General features: G+C 44.2%; 1 protein-coding gene across 1 annotated transcript; it reads left to right on the top strand.

Moving 5' to 3' along the window:
* The first annotated feature begins 204 nt into the window (after window positions 1–204).
* On the top strand, window positions 205–15,745 carry ubtd2 (ubiquitin domain containing 2). Its single transcript, XM_012835825.2, has 3 exons — window positions 205–439; window positions 6,694–6,930; window positions 14,375–15,745. Exons 1-3 carry the CDS (start codon window positions 370–372, stop codon window positions 14,791–14,793), a joined length of 726 nt encoding a protein of 241 aa, XP_012691279.1. The 5' UTR covers window positions 205–369; the 3' UTR covers window positions 14,794–15,745.
* The last annotated feature ends 3,101 nt before the right edge of the window (window positions 15,746–18,846 follow it).

The following is an 18,846-nucleotide window of genomic DNA, read 5'->3' as shown; positions in this document are numbered from 1 at the left end:
GAGCACTAAAAAACATCTTGTACAGAAAGTAGCATTGGCAATCTGACAGGTCTGCTGTGTACATGGTGAAGATAGAGATCCAGTTCACTGAAAAAGAGGATGTATTTATTAGTGATGGCTTTGATTTGATACTTTCCCCCACTTACCAGCATAAATATCTACACCCCCCTCCCCCTCTACACCCCACCGCGTTTCTTTCTTTTCTTGCTTTGAGGAACGGTCACCTCATGATGATGTGTGCACACCCCGCCTCTTCCCAGCTGATGCTCGCGCCCTGCTGTCAATTTCTATTCTGAGAGAAGAGTAGTTGAGAAAGGGGGAAAACAGAAAACAAGAGAGGGTCTGCGGGGGTAGCGCAGTAAAATATCCATGGGTGGTTGTGTGGGCAGTCATCATGATTCTTCGGGCAGTTTAAACGAAAATTCAGACGGAACTGGAGGTAGGAAATAAGTTACATACCGGGGAGAATATTTTAGTTATTGATTGGAGGATTTTAGTGCATGCTTGTTCTCATACGCCTTGCCTTCCCTTGTCTGCTGCTACCATCGCCGCTGTCTGTAACATCGTGGCGGTATTATAGTGTATTGTCTCACGCACTGTTCCGGCCGGTCTCATGGTTAGCCTTTATCATACATCAACGTAACTAAAATGTTACCATTGCCTTTTGGCAACGGCTGTCCACTGTTTTCAATGGACGCAGCTTTTGGATGTCCCAGCGAGCTAGCATGCTAGCTTGCTAAGTCTAAAAAGAACGACTGCTAGCCTCTCAACTAGCCTATTTCGGTCGGTTGTGTTGTTAAAATGTGGGTCAGTGTTTTTCGCGCAGGAATGCGGAACATATTGAGTAACTTCTCTTTTATTATGTTATGTCCAAATATGTTGCTCCTTCTCAACTCTTCCGCATAATGCGCTGTTATTAATGCCTTAATTTGGTTCTGTAACGTGAGAACATCTAAAAAAGGCAGAATAATACTGTTGCGGGGTAGGGTGCATGTTCATCTCACTTTGAGCATCAATCACTTATCGCTAGTGTGTGTGATCGTTACCATGGTCCATAGGCCTATTTGGATGCACCTAGATAGCGGTACTATAAAGAGACTTTTCTCGCGTATCGTATTACTGCCGTTAACTTTGGAAACATCATTAACATACATATGAAGTACAACCACTTGGCTAATGACTTATGTTTTTAAATGTGCGTCAATATGTGATTTCTTATCAGTTCGGCCTATTATGTCACAACCTGGCTTCATGTGTCATCAAACCTTTGGAAAAAAAAAAAAAAAAAATCCCCTCAGTTTCAAGCTACCCGTTGGAATCCTCAACGTGAATGTTCCTAGGTCTCTAAGGTTGGGATTTCCGGTGTCTAGTGTTACAGATGTTGTTAGGCTACTACTGTAGCTGACAATGAGCGTGTGGTCTAGGGGGGAGGGGCAGGCTAAGCACAAAGGAGTGTTCTTGATTCCCCTACGCAATTAACAACTTAAAAGTTGCTCTTTTGCACCTAGACCTAAGCATACTTCCGCAGAGCAAAACGAGGACATTGTACATCATGTAAGATAACGGTTTTTGAAATGTCTACCTGAATGCTCTTAGATTTGTTCAGATTGTGTTCCAGCGCACATCATTTACATTAGACTAAATTGTTCATAACTGTTTTTAATGAACCCACCTCTTTTCCTTACACTATTAAAATGGTGGGCAATGTTTTCTTACCTTTCCATACTTAGTAGCCTACCTGACTGACATCAAGAAGGTGTTGTCTTATGGCAACTGGGCAACTGAAAAATGCCTTTTCTGTTTATGGCCTTATGCTACACATTTGGCTTTGAGAAGCATTTGAATGGCTCCAGAAATGTTTCATATATTAATATAGTTGACAGTATGAATGCATTTTCCATTGTTAGCTCTGTCTCTCAACCCTCTTAAAAGTGCCATTCGGTACAGTCTTGGATAGCACAAGTTGTGGAATGGAGAGAATATGCAACTGAAAGCACAGCTGGACCGTCAGAGACCCCGCACATCTGGGGCTCTGTCCTGACCAGCAGGCACTGGCTTCATTATGCATGAAGATGAACCCACTTCATCTCAATCACAGAAGCCCTGTCAGCACAGACCAGAGGGCTATTCACCACATCCATAGCCACACAGACGGAAGAGGCGTCCGAACTCCACCTCTCCTTTTATGTCCTGGAAGTCTTGTGTTATTTTATCTGTGCACACTAGTCTCCACGCTTAGTCAAAGGAGTAGCAGATTGTGGTTCTGAGGTGCGTGGAAGGTGAAATAGAAGCCGGTGGCCTGTCCTGCATTATGCAGTATTCGTGTTCAGGCCCTTCGCATGCCAAGTTAGCTGCAACTTGGCTTACCAATATCCATGGAGATGAGTATGGTCTGATGCCACAGGAGGCGGGATGTCATTGTTAGTTACATTTTGCACTCAAGCTTTTGCGAGGTAAAATTTGAGTGGCATCATGGCACTGTAGTCCATTTACAACTGAGAACTCATTAATAAGATGATTCATCGTAAAGAAACTGGTTACCATCAGTCCTGTGCAGTCGAATTACTTGCATAATGGTATTAAGAATACATGTTCCTTCTTTTGTTTTGTAAAAAAAACCATCACAGTAATGTTGGTGGCCTTTCAAAGGAGTGGAGTTTCCAGATATCTGTAACATGGCCTGTGGCACTCAGAGGCGGTGTCATTTTGCGCTGGTCATGTGACCCGTGCATGTGTGCGAACCTAGGCGCTGACAGAAAAACATGGTGTCTGTGCTTTCCACTGAGGACCCACGCGGGTTCCTGCGGACACACACACACACACACACACACACACAGACCCAGTGGCCAGCCTAGAAGACACCGGCCGTTTCAGCTGTCCAGCTTCTTCATGGGCATGCCACTCTCAGGCGTGACTGTGGGATCTTGTGAGCGCGTGGTCACACATTCACCCGTGCTGTGGGGCTCTGTGTAGTTTCCCACCGCGGCGGCGATTCAGTCTTTCTGTTTTGCAGGTTCTCTCTCTCTCTGTGTGTCTGTGTGTGTGTAAGCTGGTGTCTCCTCCCTGTGCTGGCCAGTTGGCAGAGCTGATGGTTCCCAGATGTCAGGCCGCCCTCACACAGCTCACTCCGAGCTCATATGGCTGACGCCTGCCGATGAGAAATACATACTGGATTAAATACCTCATGGATGAACTCAGTTTCTCTGTATTTTCACAAGGGGTGCGGTGGTTGGGTGTACTGTAGGCCTCGCGCCGGCTGAGAGAGGGTCAGAGATGATAAAAAAGATAGGGTTAGGCAAGACCACCTTACTGCTGTATAACGTGTGACAGTGTCTTTGTCATGAGAAAAATGAGTAATTTCAGCAGTGCACTGTTCTTTTCACTGATAGAATGAGTGCATACAAAGACACACACACACACACACACACACACACAGACAGACACACACTGTAACAACATCAAACGTCTCAATCCAGCTGGTGTTTATTAGTGGTTTCTGCGAAAACCAAATTAGCATATTTTCATGTCCCAAAAACATTTTCCGTTTTTATGGTTTATGATATCTAGCCGCTGTTTGTAGCCAATGTGTGAATTAATGAAGCACCATGCTTTTCTAATTATGTGCAAAGGGCTTGTTCATAGGAGGCTCTCTCTCTGTCCTGCTCAATGGCCAGCTGCCATTTGTCTGCTTTTATAAGTGAAACACAAAATGCTTTCAGCAAAACCACATGCAATTTGACCGGAGTGACGTGCTGCCATGGCTGGTGTCTTAGTGTAAATTGATACACCGCCTTAATGACCTTCCTTCAACCAGAGACTCCTTTATAGCTTTCCTTCACTGCTTCCCTGTCTCCATGTCTCCATGTTCTTTTTCAGTTCTGCATGCAGTCCATTCAGGATAATTAACTATTGTTAGTTTTATTTACTTATTGCCTACATTGATCTTTCCCCTCATGGATGTGTTTTTGTGCGAGGGTGAAGTAAACAGGTTTACACTAGTACTGCTGTCAGTGTCACTGCTACGTTTTAAGATGCTGTTTGTCGTTGCTGTTAAATTAATTAGAAATGCCTTGAGGCCATCAGTTATGGCATTCTCAAGGGACACCTAGAAGACAGTTGGTCCCAGATAATTATGTCTAATCTGTCTTACACATTCTTTGTTTCACTGACTCAAAAGTTTTGTTGTCGTATTTCAGTGCCTTCATAATACAAACAAATGTAACAGGACTTTAAAAACATACATACAAGATGCATAGAATGTACGAGAATGACCGTAAACCCTGTCTTATTTGATCATGGCTTCACAGCGGCATCGCCACTGTAGGTCCATACCCATTTTTCATTTCTTGACACCTAAAACTGCAGACTTCCCGCTGAAATGAAATGGTGTGATAAACTCTTGTGTGCTCGGTCCCTCAGGCACTACCTACTGCTCTGTGAGAGTGCTTGTAAATGCCACAGTGCTTCAGCGCTAAATTAGATTAACATGTTGGCCATTCCACCTCACTGCACCCCGGTGCATCATTCACTAAACAGGAAATGGAGGTATGATCTTAATCAGGCCATGGATTGTCTTTCTGCAGCTGGCAGCGTTTCACAGCAGCGTGGCCTTGAGTGTGACCACTCAGCAAGACGAGGCGAGCGCTATACACTGAGATAAAAGAAAGTGGGTCAGAAATTGAAAAGATTGAGGCAGTTGATCAATGTCGCATGCGTCTCTCACAATAGAAAAGAGATAGTTGCATTGTTTGAAAAAGCCTACTTGTGTTAAGGCCAATCACTGTCACTAAAATGCTTCTAAGGAAAGGTGGTAGGAAGTTCTATACTGGTGGTGGTGACATTTCTGCCACAAAATGGCTGAAATGTTTTATCTGGTATGATGGGAGTGATTGATACTGTGAAGCTGTGTATGTAATGAGAAATTAGTCACAGCAAAACATATATTGTAGAAATGAATGTGATCAGGAGCAATTCAATGCAATTTCATTGATTTAGATTAATGTTAGAGACATTATAGATTACTCTGGAATATTGAGCACAGATTTCTTTCGAGGTACAACAGACCAACATTCTCATCAGCTGAGCTCACAGGAGAGACGGAGTCCTGAGATGCCTAACAGTGTGCCTACTCAGAAAGCACTCACCCTTCTCCAGGCAGACGGAAACATGGTGCACCAAAGGGACTTTTTCATAATTGGTGTTTATGTCAAAGCCTGCACAAACAGGAAATGGACATGTTGGCCTGTAACATCAAAGCATGGGGTAAAGTGCCTTTCTCTCTGAGAAACACGGAGTAGCCTAGGTCATGCCATCCTGTAGCCTAGGTCATGCCATCCTTTAGCCCACCTCCTGCTGAAGGCAGCCGGGGACTTTGATCTTTCATCTGAGTGAGAGGGCAGGGCCCTCCTCGCTTCCACGTTGAGCAGTGGTCGTTTCTGGGTCGCAAAAAAAACCACTGATGGCACTGTACAGATTTCCTGGCCAAGCTGAATTATTGATGTATGGTGGGTACAGTGGTGTGATGTCTGGGGGCCAGGCTCACGCTCTGTGAGTGGCCATGCAATGCTAAAATAAGCTGTACAGTTTAGGATGGTTGTTCAGAAAAGAAATTTGTTCTCACCCAGTACCCGATACCTGTTTCCAAGTGTTTGAAGCAGTAGATTGAGGTCCTGCTGCCCTCCTGTGTGTTAAATCGTAGCTGCTTCTGCTTTGACAAGTGTCTTGGGCTCAAGCCTGTCTAAAGCTTCCCAGAATGCACAGCGACAGCTGTGGACCTGTGATTCCAACCAGCACGATTCAGGCACAGTTTTTTTTTTTCTTTGTTTTATTTCTTCTGTCTGTGCGTCTTTCACTAGTTACATGGTGTCCCGGACGAAAGGTTGTGCGTAATGGCCGCCAGATGTTTTCCCCCTGTAAAATCCCTCCTCCCACTCCACTCCACTCCTCTCCTCTTCGCAGGCAGGTCAGGCTGGCTGCCTGTTGATGTAACTTCTTGGCCTTCAGCCCCTTTGTGATTCTACCAGAGCCGTTTACTGGGAGGCCTTTCACTGTCTCCAATCAGTTTAGGAAAGTTCCATCTGTGGCGAAGGACCTGGCTTAATGGTGATTCAGAGAAAGGCTGCCTATATAATGGCTTCTTCATGGATGTGGTGTAGGCTAGCACATATGGCATGACACTCTAACATATTGGATTATTGTTGTCAGTGAGATTATATAGTCATGAAGATGTCTAGGTCAGGAGTCAGGACACACTGGTGTTTGTGGGGGTGGGGTTGTGTGAATGTTTTTTTTTCAGTGAGTGTATGATTACTGTTATCAAACACTAAGGTATCCATACCCATTTCCCCACCTGTTGGACTCACAGCTCATGAGGCAGCCTTTGGTGTGAAATTGAACTTGCATACAGTGAAGCAAGCGCTTGCATTCTCAAGGATTCATTCAGTCATGGAGAACCATAGCATACATCATCCAGACTGACATATTACACACAGTACTTTGTCCACCATATGGTTGTCATTCACAGTTAATGCATTCTTTACTGATGCTTTTATGGGGCTTGTATGCATTACTCTAACCCACTGCTCCCCCCTTTCTATCCCTTTCTCTCTCCTTCTGTCTGTCTCTCTCCCTCTGTCTGTCTCTCTGTCTCTCTCTCTCTCTCTCTCTCTCTCTCTCTCTCTCTGTCTGTTTCAGTGGCTCTGGGGCGTAACCAGCCCCTGAAGAGAGAGAAGCCCAAATGGAAGAGTGACTATCCGATGACGGACGGGCAGCTGCGCAGTAAGCGTGATGAGTTCTGGGACACGGCACCGGCCTTCGAGGGCCGCAAGGAGATCTGGGACGCACTCAAGGCCGCTGCCCAGGCCTTCGAGAGTGACGACCATGAGCTGGCGCAGGCCATCATTGATGGGGCCAGCATCACTCTCCCACACGGTAGGGGACAAAGTAGACAACCTCATGCAATGCATGGCTTCTCTTACACGGGCCATCATAGGCTTTCATAAGTGGTGAATTTGGTTAATGCTGGGGTGGGGCAATTGATTATGATATGTTCCCTCCTATCCAGTGATGTGTGTGTGTGTGTGTGTGTGTGTGTGTGTGTGTGTGTGTGTGTGTGTGTGGTGTGATCTGCTCCCAGGTTATAGGAGCAGCCAAGAACTTATTTTGGTCACACCTTGTTTTGGATACGTGTCCTTTAAATCTACAGATGCCCAGATTAGAAACAAACTATCTGTTGGAAATGTGTTAACTACATTTTATTGTTAAGGGTTGGGGTTGGTTAAGGTGATAGTGTTACCCTTCATTTAAATTTTTGTTATTTGCCTTTTTAATTGGATATTGAGCCAATTAGTACCGATACATCCAATTGCTCTCAAATGTCATTATAAAGCATCCTTAATGTTGCAGTATAGAAAAATTGCAAACAGGCCAAATCACAACTTAAGACTTGCAGGAGAGGCTCTAGGCAATTCTTACCATTATTATGCACAGGGCAGGTAAGATAGCTAAAATGCAGTATGGCCACAAGGAGGCCTCGGTTAGGCAGCTGAATTGACTAATTCTACAGTCAAGTGCAAGAGTGTAAGAACATAACCACATGTCTGTAGAGTGGAAATGTCAAGGGCAGATGTGCCTGAGCTGGGGCTCGACAGGCCTTCACTTTGAGTTTCAAGGTGATGGAGCCTGAGTGGAGCTCTCTGACACGCTTGGCTGAGAGTACCTGTTCTGTCCGCTCACACCAGTCAGCCACTGGCACTGCTTGACCTTATTAGTCTCTGAGACAGAGAGACGCGTGTCAAGACAGGAAACATTCGCCACGTCTCCCTTCATTATCCTAGTCAGTCTTTTTTTTCAGAGGGCAGGATCCTCTCCAACAATCACTTTTATTGCGCATTACATTATTTTTAGGTTTGGTTTGAGTTGATCTACATGATTTTGTAATAATTATATGATGTAGCCTATGTTGATAGTTCTAACATTAAATAAACCTGATGTTGCGTCAATATGTTGATCATAATCATGATAATTGTAAATTAAATAAAAAAAAACTAAATAGAAATATTCTTAAATCAGAAGCTATGAAAAGGTTTTTAAATGTAATTTTTTGGCATTGGCATAGCACACTGTATAATCTTAAGGTTCTCAACCTGGGATGAGGAAGCTTCAAAGGGTCAGGGATGGACCATTAAAGAAGGAGAAAGGGCTGAATTTTATGAGAATTGGTCTCACAAATAATTTTGACAAATGATCACATTCAGCATCAAGCCCGACAACTGACAGTACATTGGAATTTGAATGGACAACATGCGTCCGGAATGAATATTGTTTCATTATGGTTGCCAGGGACCTTTTGTGTTGTGTTGGCCTTGAAATTAACTTGAAATGTTTTTATGTGACGTGAGTGATGCTTTTGAGATACGGGCCCCTATTTTGGGGACGCTGGCGGAGACGGGAGTGCACTCGCCCTGTTGCTCAAGCATAAAGCGAGCGGTAAATGGGTGATTTAAAGGCACTTACTGCCAGGCCGAAGTTAATTAATGAAATATTTGTTTAAAGCCGACCAATAGCATTGTCGAGCAATCTCTTTAAACTGAACGGTCAGACAAAATTACAATGTAAGAAGATGGCAATATCCGCGTGGGTTCTGGACAGTTTTACAAGGAATAAACTGTAGTTCTTCTTCTGTTGTTTCAAGCAAATAAATTGTAGCTTGTCAGAACTATTTGAAAAAGCCCTTACACATCCCATTCTAACTGACTGTATTATTGTTAAACAGGATAGCCAATGTGATTTTGAGCCTGTGTTTTGCTCCCTTAGATTTCATGACAGTCCAACATTATTATCGATATAGCCAATCTCTCACACATACTGGAGAATTTATTTCCAACTTTTGATGAATTTGAACACTTAGACCAACCTGAATGGAATCTCTGCATTCTGCCGTGGCCCAGAAAAGAGATCTTTGGTAGAAAATGCGCTGGTGTTTCTTCTTCTGCTTCAGTCTAATTAGACTACAGTATGTGAATAGAAATAACAAGATCATTATTGCGTATTTACATCACGGATGACATTCGTTTACTACTGACTGAGCATTTAATTTAAGTAGGACAAATTAGACTGGGCCCACTTCTTCCCAGACACTCGAGTCTTTCACCGGGTGTAACCTTTGAAAAACCTTTTTTTTTATTTTTTTTTTTTTTTTTTAAAGCCTGCCAGGATATGTGTTTACTTCGAGGATATCGGAGATATGAGTTAATGCAGTTAATCTAACGCAGGTTTGCTCCTGATTCCAGAAATACAGAAATATGTAAGCATAATGCCCCACTCTTCCAAAAACGGGAAACGTCAGATTTTTTGCCAGGTAACTTCCCGACTATTAATCATGGTTTATACATTGATTTCGGAAAATGTCTCTATACATGGAAATGCATTTATTTCGCCTGAAAGTTAGTAACACTCTGCCAGGTAAAACGGATCTCTCCCTCTTTCACATACAAATCCCATGAATGTATCAGGTATAAAACAATATGGGATAGAACAAAATTTCAGTCACACTATGTCTTCCATGACTGTAAAGACATGGGTGTGGATGTTCCCACCTGTAACTGTAGCCTAAAGGCTTCCCACTGCTCCTGGGGGTCCTGGAGGAAGGACCATCCAGGATGGGAGAAATGCAGAGATTAAATTCACAGCGACCTCAGGCCTGCGTGTGTGTGTGTGTGTGTGTGTGTGTGTGTGTGTGTGTGTGTGTGTGTGTCCTGTGTCGCCACTATATATGCACGTGTGTGTCGTTTGTGCGAATAAAATCTGACAATTATTATATTATTATTATTATTTAACGGTATGGTATGGAGCGTGAAGCTCAGTGAGAGGTGTGTGACGGGGCACTCACACGGTGGAGGCTTCATAGGAGGCTTCAACGAAGTCGCTTCCCGTTCACTTTGAATGGGGTGACGTCATGCATTGCCAAACTGAATTCTGGTTCTGTTGCGTCGCTTTTCTTGCGTTGCTTGCGGTAGAAGTTCAACTTTACAACCTGCCAGCCAATCGAATCATGTTTATGCAAATATTCCAGCGCAGGCGCTAGCCGATGAAATTGTGTTGATTAAAATATGGCGGACCAAACAACGTAGATGGTCGTATTTGTACATGAATTTAATTTGTTAGGCTTTTTTTTTGCTTACATTTTTTTTTAAGTTACTGAGAAATAGACACTGTACAATGTTAAAACCCTGTTTTTATAACCCAAAAATACACAGGTTTGTTACATAAAATACTGTGATGAAGTTTATGTGCGGTGCGGTTTATAGACAGGAAAATACGGTAAATCAGTCTTGGGCAGTGATAGTTTATTTTTAACACATTCTAATGATCCCTGACCGAGGGGAATATTTTGCCGTGCCCATATTTAAAAATCCATGCCTTGGCAGAACATTTTGTTTATCGCCAGAGTTTAGACAACCCGCCCGGGCGGCATCAGCCGTTTCCGCCAGCCGTTATCATCCTCAAAGTAGGGGTCATGAGCTTTCACACAGTGATGTGTTGATAATTTGATCGGCAGTCTCAACTGCATCATAAATCCTTGTCAGTGCTAGAGAATCAGTTATATGTGTCAGTTATATTTGTTCCCTGGCATTGTCCTTGCAAGCTGTCCAGGTTAACAAGTGTACCCATTTGAAATTTTCCCAGCGAAGAAATGTTCATGGGAATGTTTTGACCTAACTATTGAATGTATTGGATACTCTTTTGTCAGATCAGGAGTAATATACAAGAAATTCCACTTTGTCATATGTCAGGTAGACCACTCATTTCCAAAGTCCATTGCTAGATGATGCCGGCACCTCAGTATATTGAGGTGCGTCCAGAAGTGACATGCAAGTGTCTGCCAGAGAGAAAACTAGAACAAGAGAAAAGTACCCTCTTACAGTAAGCGCTGGTTGCTAACCCTGCCTCTGGTCTTTCATGTGCATCTGCTGTGTGCAGTGCAGTGCAGTGCAGTGCAGTTCAGTGAATGACCAGGGCAAAGCCATGGCAGGACTTTTGTTTTTGAAAATGGAATTCCCCCCGACCCGACCCCCGACCCCTCCACTGCTCGGTACAGAAAGGTTAACCTCTGCAGAGTGCGACTGCACTGTGGGTTCTCACATCATCACCAGATACTTATGACTTGCAATAAAGACTCGGGGGGAGAAATGTGTCCACATCCGTTGAGTGTAACACCTCAACCAGCATTTGGTGAGAAAGTGGTCCTTGCCCAAAAAAGACCACTGACGTGTTGGATGACTATGTAGGTAGCTGTGAACACTGAGAAAAAAAAAACCACTCCGATACACACACACACACACACACACACACACACACACACACACACACACACACACGGCAAGACTCTGCACACACTTACATCCTTCCATGAGTGCTCTTTTGTGTTCTCTGCAGAGGGAGAGAGTGAAAGAAGCGTGTTGCGCGGCGTCCGCTTTCAGTCTCTGAGAGTCTGATTTGGAGCAGAGCTATGAGTGAACCACCTCAAAGAGCCCCTCAGAACCCACATGCAAAACATTGGCAGTAATTTAACCAGCTTGTGCCGCCCTTTTGATGTGATGATTGTTCATTACCATCTGCTTCCATTAGGAATATGCCCTGGCTGTTGTGGTAAGATTGAGACTACTGATCCCCACCTCTTCTCTCCTGTGCTGGACATCACACACACACACACACACACACACACACACACACACACACACACACACACACACACACACACACAGAGAGGTAACTATCCAGCATCTCAGCAGCTTTCTGTTCAGTAACAAAGCTGTCATGACGTCCAGAGGTGTCGTTGCACTCAGAGACTGAAAAGAAGCAGGAAAAGTAATAGTGTTGATAACAGGAATCTCGGAGGCGAGAGTAAGCTCAGTGCCAAGGCTTTTGTTGCAGTGGCACAGAACGAGCCATTGCATAGAAGCAGAAGCATTGTGTGGTGCAGCGGCCCGAGATGGAGAATGTTTCGAGCTTGTTCTAATAACCTGCTGTGAAACTGAGCCCACCTCATAGGAGAACAGTAGTGGGCCAAGCCATTTCTGATGATGAATAATATTCAGAGAATACCTAGCCGGGGTAGATATGGATGGTGTGTGTGTGTGTGTGTGTGTGTGTGTGTGTGTGTGTGTGTGTGTGTGTGTGTGTGTGTGTGTGTGTGTGTGTGTGTGTGTGTGTGTGTGTGTGTGTGTGTGTGTGTGTGGAGCCGCACATAAAGACATTAATGGAGTGTTATTTAACTTGGCTTTCAGGGCAGAGGCATTTACCAAGCAGAGTAGTTCTAGTCAAGGGACCTTCTCCTCCCTACAATGCCACCATATGCTATCTAATTAGACATTGGAAGGATCTCTAGAGCAGATTCAAGCATTCAATAAAATAATGATCCATCTATTCATGAGTGGGGTGCTTCATGGCTAAGCTCTGTCCGTGTTGGCTACGAGACTAACATGTCATGCAGTGGCTCTTGTCCACTGTTGAGGTGGAGTTTGAAGCACTCAGCAGACCGAGTTACATGGAATTAAATCCAATTGTGGTTTTGTGAGAGAAAGGGTTTGGTGAACAGCGTGTTTGCCGTGTTTGCCGTTAAACTAAGGAGCAGGCCAGTCAGTCACTGTCGGTTCAGCTCGTCACTCTCGCATCCTTGTGGCCCCCATCTGACTGACGGACGCCCCCCCCCCCCCGCTCTCTCTTCCTCTTTATCTGTGAGTGTCTCCTCTGTCTGAAGAGTCACGACCAACCTATGTGTGGTGATCCACACATTTTATTTTTCCATGGTTCCTCACCTGCTTTGTTGCACACTGAATGGAGCCCTTTGTGTGTGTGCGCTGTCATGTTATTTCCCTATCAGGGATGGATGCAATACCGGCGTACTTTTTGGAAGTTTCCCACTCTGTCACTGATAGATAGAACAATGTCTTTACTTTTGATCTATTTAATCATTATATGCTGGCGTGTAGTATAGTATACCATATCATACCACAGTATGATGAGTGCTGCATCAGTTTGGCTGTAATTCAGTGTGTTGGGAAGAACCAGACGTTTATCTCTCATTGAGAAGTTCCATCTCCCGCCCTAGAGTATAACTCTGAAAACACTCTATACAGCAGGGGGTTATGGGGAGAGGCCAAAGGCTTAAGGGGCAGGGGGGGTGGGGGGGGGGGGGGCAGGGGGGTTTAACAGTGCCAGAGAGGTGCTTGTGTTTGAATGTGGATGTTGAGTGAAGCCCATGCCATGTTGAGGTGACCTAAAGCTTTAATGGAACACAATAAATGGCTTGGCTCCTGTCAATCTAAATAGAGGCATCAGAAAACATGTACAAGTAACATTAACACAGAAGGTTTTATTCCCTAACTGTATCTCCTTATCAGTATTGATTTCCAGACAATAAGAACAGAGATTTTCAAATTCATTATTATTCAACTACATTGTACAAATATTAAGTAGCATAGTTTGACATAATATAAAACACAGATGGTAAGGTCATAGGGCGTTGAGAAGAGAAGTAGGAGAAGTGGACTAATTCCGATTTAGAACTTGAAAGCTGTAGTTCAGCGCCCCACTTCACCTTTTCAGTTTCCACCTTCAGGCAGACGCGTCTTGTGTTTGTGTCATTGTGTGTGTGTCATTGTGTGTGTGTCATTGTGTGTGTGTGTGTTCCACAGAAAACATGCCTTGTGACCAAATGAAAGTGATGAGCTCACTCACTCTCAGTACCGGGGGAGATTGAACTGAGGAAAAAAATTCTAGGAAAATGGGACCCAGGTTTTGGTTTCTTCTACCGTTGTAACACTTTTATTTCCTTAACCATTTTGCACTGCAGAGCCTGATTGAGGACAGCATTTGGCACCAAAACACACACTTGATTTGTGAGTGATAAACAGCATACTGCATTGACTGTAAATGTGTCGTTCTCACAAGGGTTTAAATGCATTTGAGTCTGCCTACACCATTCCTCCTCTGAGTTTTTCCTCTGTCCAGAGTCTCAGTAGGCAGCAGTTGTTACGGGTCTAACATAATTCACCCGGAGAAGAATGCACTTCACCAGCCAAAATGTGCCTCCAAAAAAAGATGAATTGAGCTAGAAAAGTTCTCCCTGACGGACTTGTATTTCCCCGGGCCTGTTTTCCTCTTCGCAGCCCCTCTAACACATTTGTTTCTCTCTCTCCCTTGCTCACTCCCTCTCTCTGTCGCTCTCTCTCTTTCTTTTTCTCCATCTATCTCTCTTTCTCTTTCCATCTCTATCTTTTTTTTCCTCTCTCTCTCTCTCTCTCTCTCTTCCCTCCCTCCCTCACACTCTCTCCCTCGCTCCCTCCCTCTCTCTCTCTGTCTCGTTGCACAGGTGCTCTGACCGAGTGTTATGATGAGCTGGGCAACAGGTACCAGCTGCCCGTGTACTGCCTGTGCCCGCCAGTGAACATGATCGAGGAGAAGAGCGAGCTGGAGCCCCTGGAGGCGCCCGAGCCGCCGGCCAGCGAGGGCCAGGAGTGCCAGCTGCGTCTGCGGCTGTCCACGGGTCGCGACCTGCGCCTGACCGTGCGCACCACGGACACCGTGCAGCACATGAAGCGCCGCCTGCAGGCCACGGAGGGCGTGACGGCCGGTGCGCAGCGCTGGTTCTTCTCCGGCCGGCCGCTCACCGACAGGATGAAGCTGGAGGAGCTGAAGATCTCGCGGGACTACGTGGTGCAGGTCATCGTCAGCCAGCCCCCCGCGCCGCCACTGCCCCAGAACCAGAACCCCACGCCCGTGGAGAACTAGCAGCCAGAGGAGGGGTGGGGGGGGCTGGGATTGGGGGAGGGAGAAGGGGGTTGGAAGGATTGGAGGGGTAGTGTCACGTCAGTGAGGCAGGACTGTCTTTTGACTCTTCAAAAAGAGTTGGTACCCAGGACGTTCTTGCCATTTGACTGAATTCCGTTTCCATCAGGGTTCACTCCGCGAGGGATGTAAGACTAGCCAGAGAGCAGCTCATCTTGTCATGTGTGAGGGAGCTGTTCTGCAGCAGCCGCAGATGAAGAAGAGAAGTGAAGAGAAGATGCATCTGGCATGAGTAACAGGGAGGACCTGAGGCGCAGTTTGGAGTTGGAGATTGTCTTCTCTGGAGAGGTCCCTCCTCTGAATGATTGGAGTTCTTCTGGAGGAATGCTGGGCTGGCCATCCCCCCTCTGGCGATGAGATCATGCTGGGTGTCTGCAAAGCAGACTGTGGGCCAGCGGACCAGTGCCGGTCTCTCTGTCCCCCCCAGGAAGACTGAACGCACTGCACATTACAAAGAGCAGGCACATCAGACTCATCTTGGATTTGTGAACGAAAAAATACTTTTTTTTTTTTTTTCAGATGTTTTTCTCATTTGCGTTTTGTTTTAGGTTTTTGATGGAAACCAAAAAAAAAAAGAGCCAGGGAATTTGAAACAGAACAGGGAAAAAATGTCTTGTGGAAAAAAACCTGCCTTTTATGATAATTCTCTCAACCTCTGGTCCAATCATTTCTATGAGATCAGTTGTTTATTTCTTGCCTATGTACATTGCACTCTGTCTGCAACTTTGAAACATTTGACAAATTAGGTATTTTTGGCTGATCAACCAGTTCTTTAAAGGGGAAAGCCTTTTTTTGTAATAAATCACATGTCTGACCTTTTGCCCATGACTTGTGTAATTTTAGTAGGGGAAATACCTGTAATTGTGATGCATTGCATTATAAATAGTTAAGTATTCTTCAGTAAGCATCCTTATATGTGTGTTCACCCTTAATCACCCTCCTTGTCCTTGCTAGAAGCGACATCATCAGGCCTCAGCTGTGCTGGCTGACTTACTCAGCAGCTCATGTTACTGATTGGCCCTTGAAGATGTCCCCTTTCAAAGCAAAGAATCCAAGGGATCACTGTGTTATGCTTTACTGTACCGGGGAATATCAGCATTATCAGAACTAAGTACCTAGAGTAGTCGTGTGTATGTGTGTGCGCATCCATTAGGTGTGCGTGCATCTGTTTGTGTGTGTGTATGTGTGTTCGTCTGCATTAAGTGTGTGTGTGTGTGCGTGCGTGCGCGTGTGTGTGCGCGCGCGTGTTTGTGTGTGTGTGTGTGTGTGTGTGTGTGTGTGTGTGTGTGTGTGTGTGTGTGTGTGTGTGTGTGTGTGTGTGTGTGTGTGTGTGTGTGTGTGTGCATGCGTTAGGCGTGTCTGTGTGCTCACATTCCTGTGCACGTGTGTGTGTGTGGCTCCCTTGTGTTTGTGTGTACGTGAGCATGTGCATATGCTTCAGTGTATGGGAGAGAAGCGGAAAAAAAAACTAAAAAAATCTTTTAACCAGTGGTAGAAGAAATGTGCTTGCACGAGGACGTTTCTACTTGATGTGAGGGTTGGGATGATCATTGGGAAGGCACACGAGGAAGAGGACTCAACCTGATGCTGGTCCGTCTGAGGTCAAAGCAGATGACTGACTGCTGGAACTGGACATGGAGGGGTAGCCAGAGTCTGCCCTTCTGCCCCTGATAACAACCATCTCTTCTGAATGTAGCTGATCATAAGGAATGAAGACATTCTGATACCCTAACACCCTTTGTATGTCTGTTTTTAAGTGGCATCAAGACAACGTCCTGATGTAAACGAAAATGAATTTCAGAAACAATTGCATATTTTAATGAAATAGAATGCATTTTTAATTAAAAACAATGAACTTTTTACTCAAAGTTTTTATTGAAGTGTTTATTGTATTAATTGTATGTATTGTCTTTTGTGTATTTATATTTATATGGCTAGATACTTTTAAAAAAAAAAAAATTGGACAAAAAAAGAAATTCCAACCGAGAGGTCAACGTTATTTTGTGTTTTCTCTCACATTTGGAAAAGAAGATGAGTGTAGTTCAGTGGCTGGAATGAAATGTTGACCTTTCAGCTTCCTCTTCCAGCGGACTGAAGAGCAGAGCAGAGAGAACTGAAACACTGTTGAGATTGGCCTTCATCCTCAAACTGTGAGGCCTTCGGCACAACCATGGGCTTTTAGAGTGCCTACTTTTGTCCACAGTCTGATTTGTGTCTTACATTTCAAAGCAATCTGTTGGTTAAGGAATACTTGTTGCATACACATGATCACAAACACTAACAGAAGATGGAGAGAAGATGAAAAGCAAGACTGTCCAAATATACTAATAAATAGAAAAATCTAAAAAAATAAGTATTTGCAGACTGAGAGGACAAGAGCACAGAAGCAATATAAAAAGGTGCATAGAGTGTGTGTGATGAAAGACGTTAGAGTGACGACCAGCAGGATGGGATTTCTGACTGGTGGAAGGAGGAGATGTTGGCGTTGCTATGGTGCGGTCCTGAGCCTGGGTGCCTGCAGGAAGAAACTCCTTCACCAGCTTTGCAGAGGTTCGATGATGAGGGAGCAGGTATAATAGCTCTATGCCTCATAGCCTTAAAATCTGCCTTCATATATAGGATCTAACTTGATCAATAAATTGGAGTTAATGATGACAGTAGCTATCTAGATGAGGGGTGAAGGGTGGATTGCATGTTCAGAGATCTTTTTAATTAAAGATTGGATTTGGTCTTAATAATAACCTGACTGATATTGGTTTGACCATTATTAGAGAAAGTTGAATTTCGCCACTGACTCAGACTCTTGTGGTTGTGTGATGTCCTGTATGACCTACTTAGTCTGTGGTTTCTTGTAAGAGGAAGTATTGTCATGTAATTGAAGTGTTCATCTTTGACATTCTCATTTCTCTTAAAAGTCTATATGGCCGTTCCAGGAAATGTTCTTTTGTATAGAGCCACTAACCGGGTAGGTATGGGGAAAATCATCCAGTGAAATAAACAATGACTGATAGTGGTTACAGAACAGGCAATACATGGATACATCAGCTAATTTCCTTTTTGGTGGGGAAATATACGGGAGACACTTTGATTAGTTTATTATGTTATCCAATCCAATCAGTTCACACTACAAAAATATATCAAAATTGGCAGTATAATTACTAGATTAATTTCATGGATCTATGAATCAATGTGCCAATCAAATAAAAGACCTTCTCTGAGCACTATTGCACTGACCCAGAATAGCCTTTCCTCTGTTCACTCCTTCAGGCTGAAAACTAGCTGAAGGATTGCACTGGAACTCCAAGGCTCAGTGTGAGACATATTCCTTTCATTTGTCAGGGCCTGGGAAGCCTTGGCACCTAGTTTAGAAATCCCCTATGTAGACCTGTCATTAAAAATACTGTCCCTGAATGCTCTGATCTCATTCCTCACTCACAGAGAAACACCAGTGGTCTCATCAGGAGTGGTCGTTGCAGTGACCTTTATCATTCTTAATAAGTGGACGAGTAATTTGCCCTTTGTCTCAACAGTCACAAAAATGCAACTGGAGATGTTTACCTCATACTCTCATTGAATAACTCACACGTGAATGTATTTCTGGCACATAATGTATCTCTTATTCTGAACCATGACTGAACTTTAGAAACGGATTCCAACTCTCAGTAAAATCATTTTAAAGGCCTGAATTATTGTCAATAATTGCAATATGTGTATTTGTCAAACCACACAATGCTATTAGGACTGGCGGTGACATAGTCAGTGTCTACAGTGGCAAACCAGACTTGACAGTTTTCTCCTTGGCTTTCTCTTCCTCTGGTTTACTCATAGTCTCACTCACACTGCTAAGGCAGGGGTCAAGCAAATATATACTATTCCAGTTCCACTTTTTATGACACAGTGGTCAGAATGATGAACAGAAATGTCATGTCATTCAATGTAGTTGTATGCCATGCCTTTGGAATATGATTAGTAATCCGAGTTCATAGAATCCCTTGG

The sequence above is a fragment of the Clupea harengus genome, chromosome 8, assembly GCF_900700415.2.
Source record: "Clupea harengus chromosome 8, Ch_v2.0.2, whole genome shotgun sequence".
NCBI lineage: Eukaryota > Metazoa > Chordata > Actinopteri > Clupeiformes > Clupeidae > Clupea > Clupea harengus.
The sequence above is the reverse complement of the archived record's forward strand: the minus strand, read 5'-3'. Positions and strand labels throughout refer to the sequence as shown.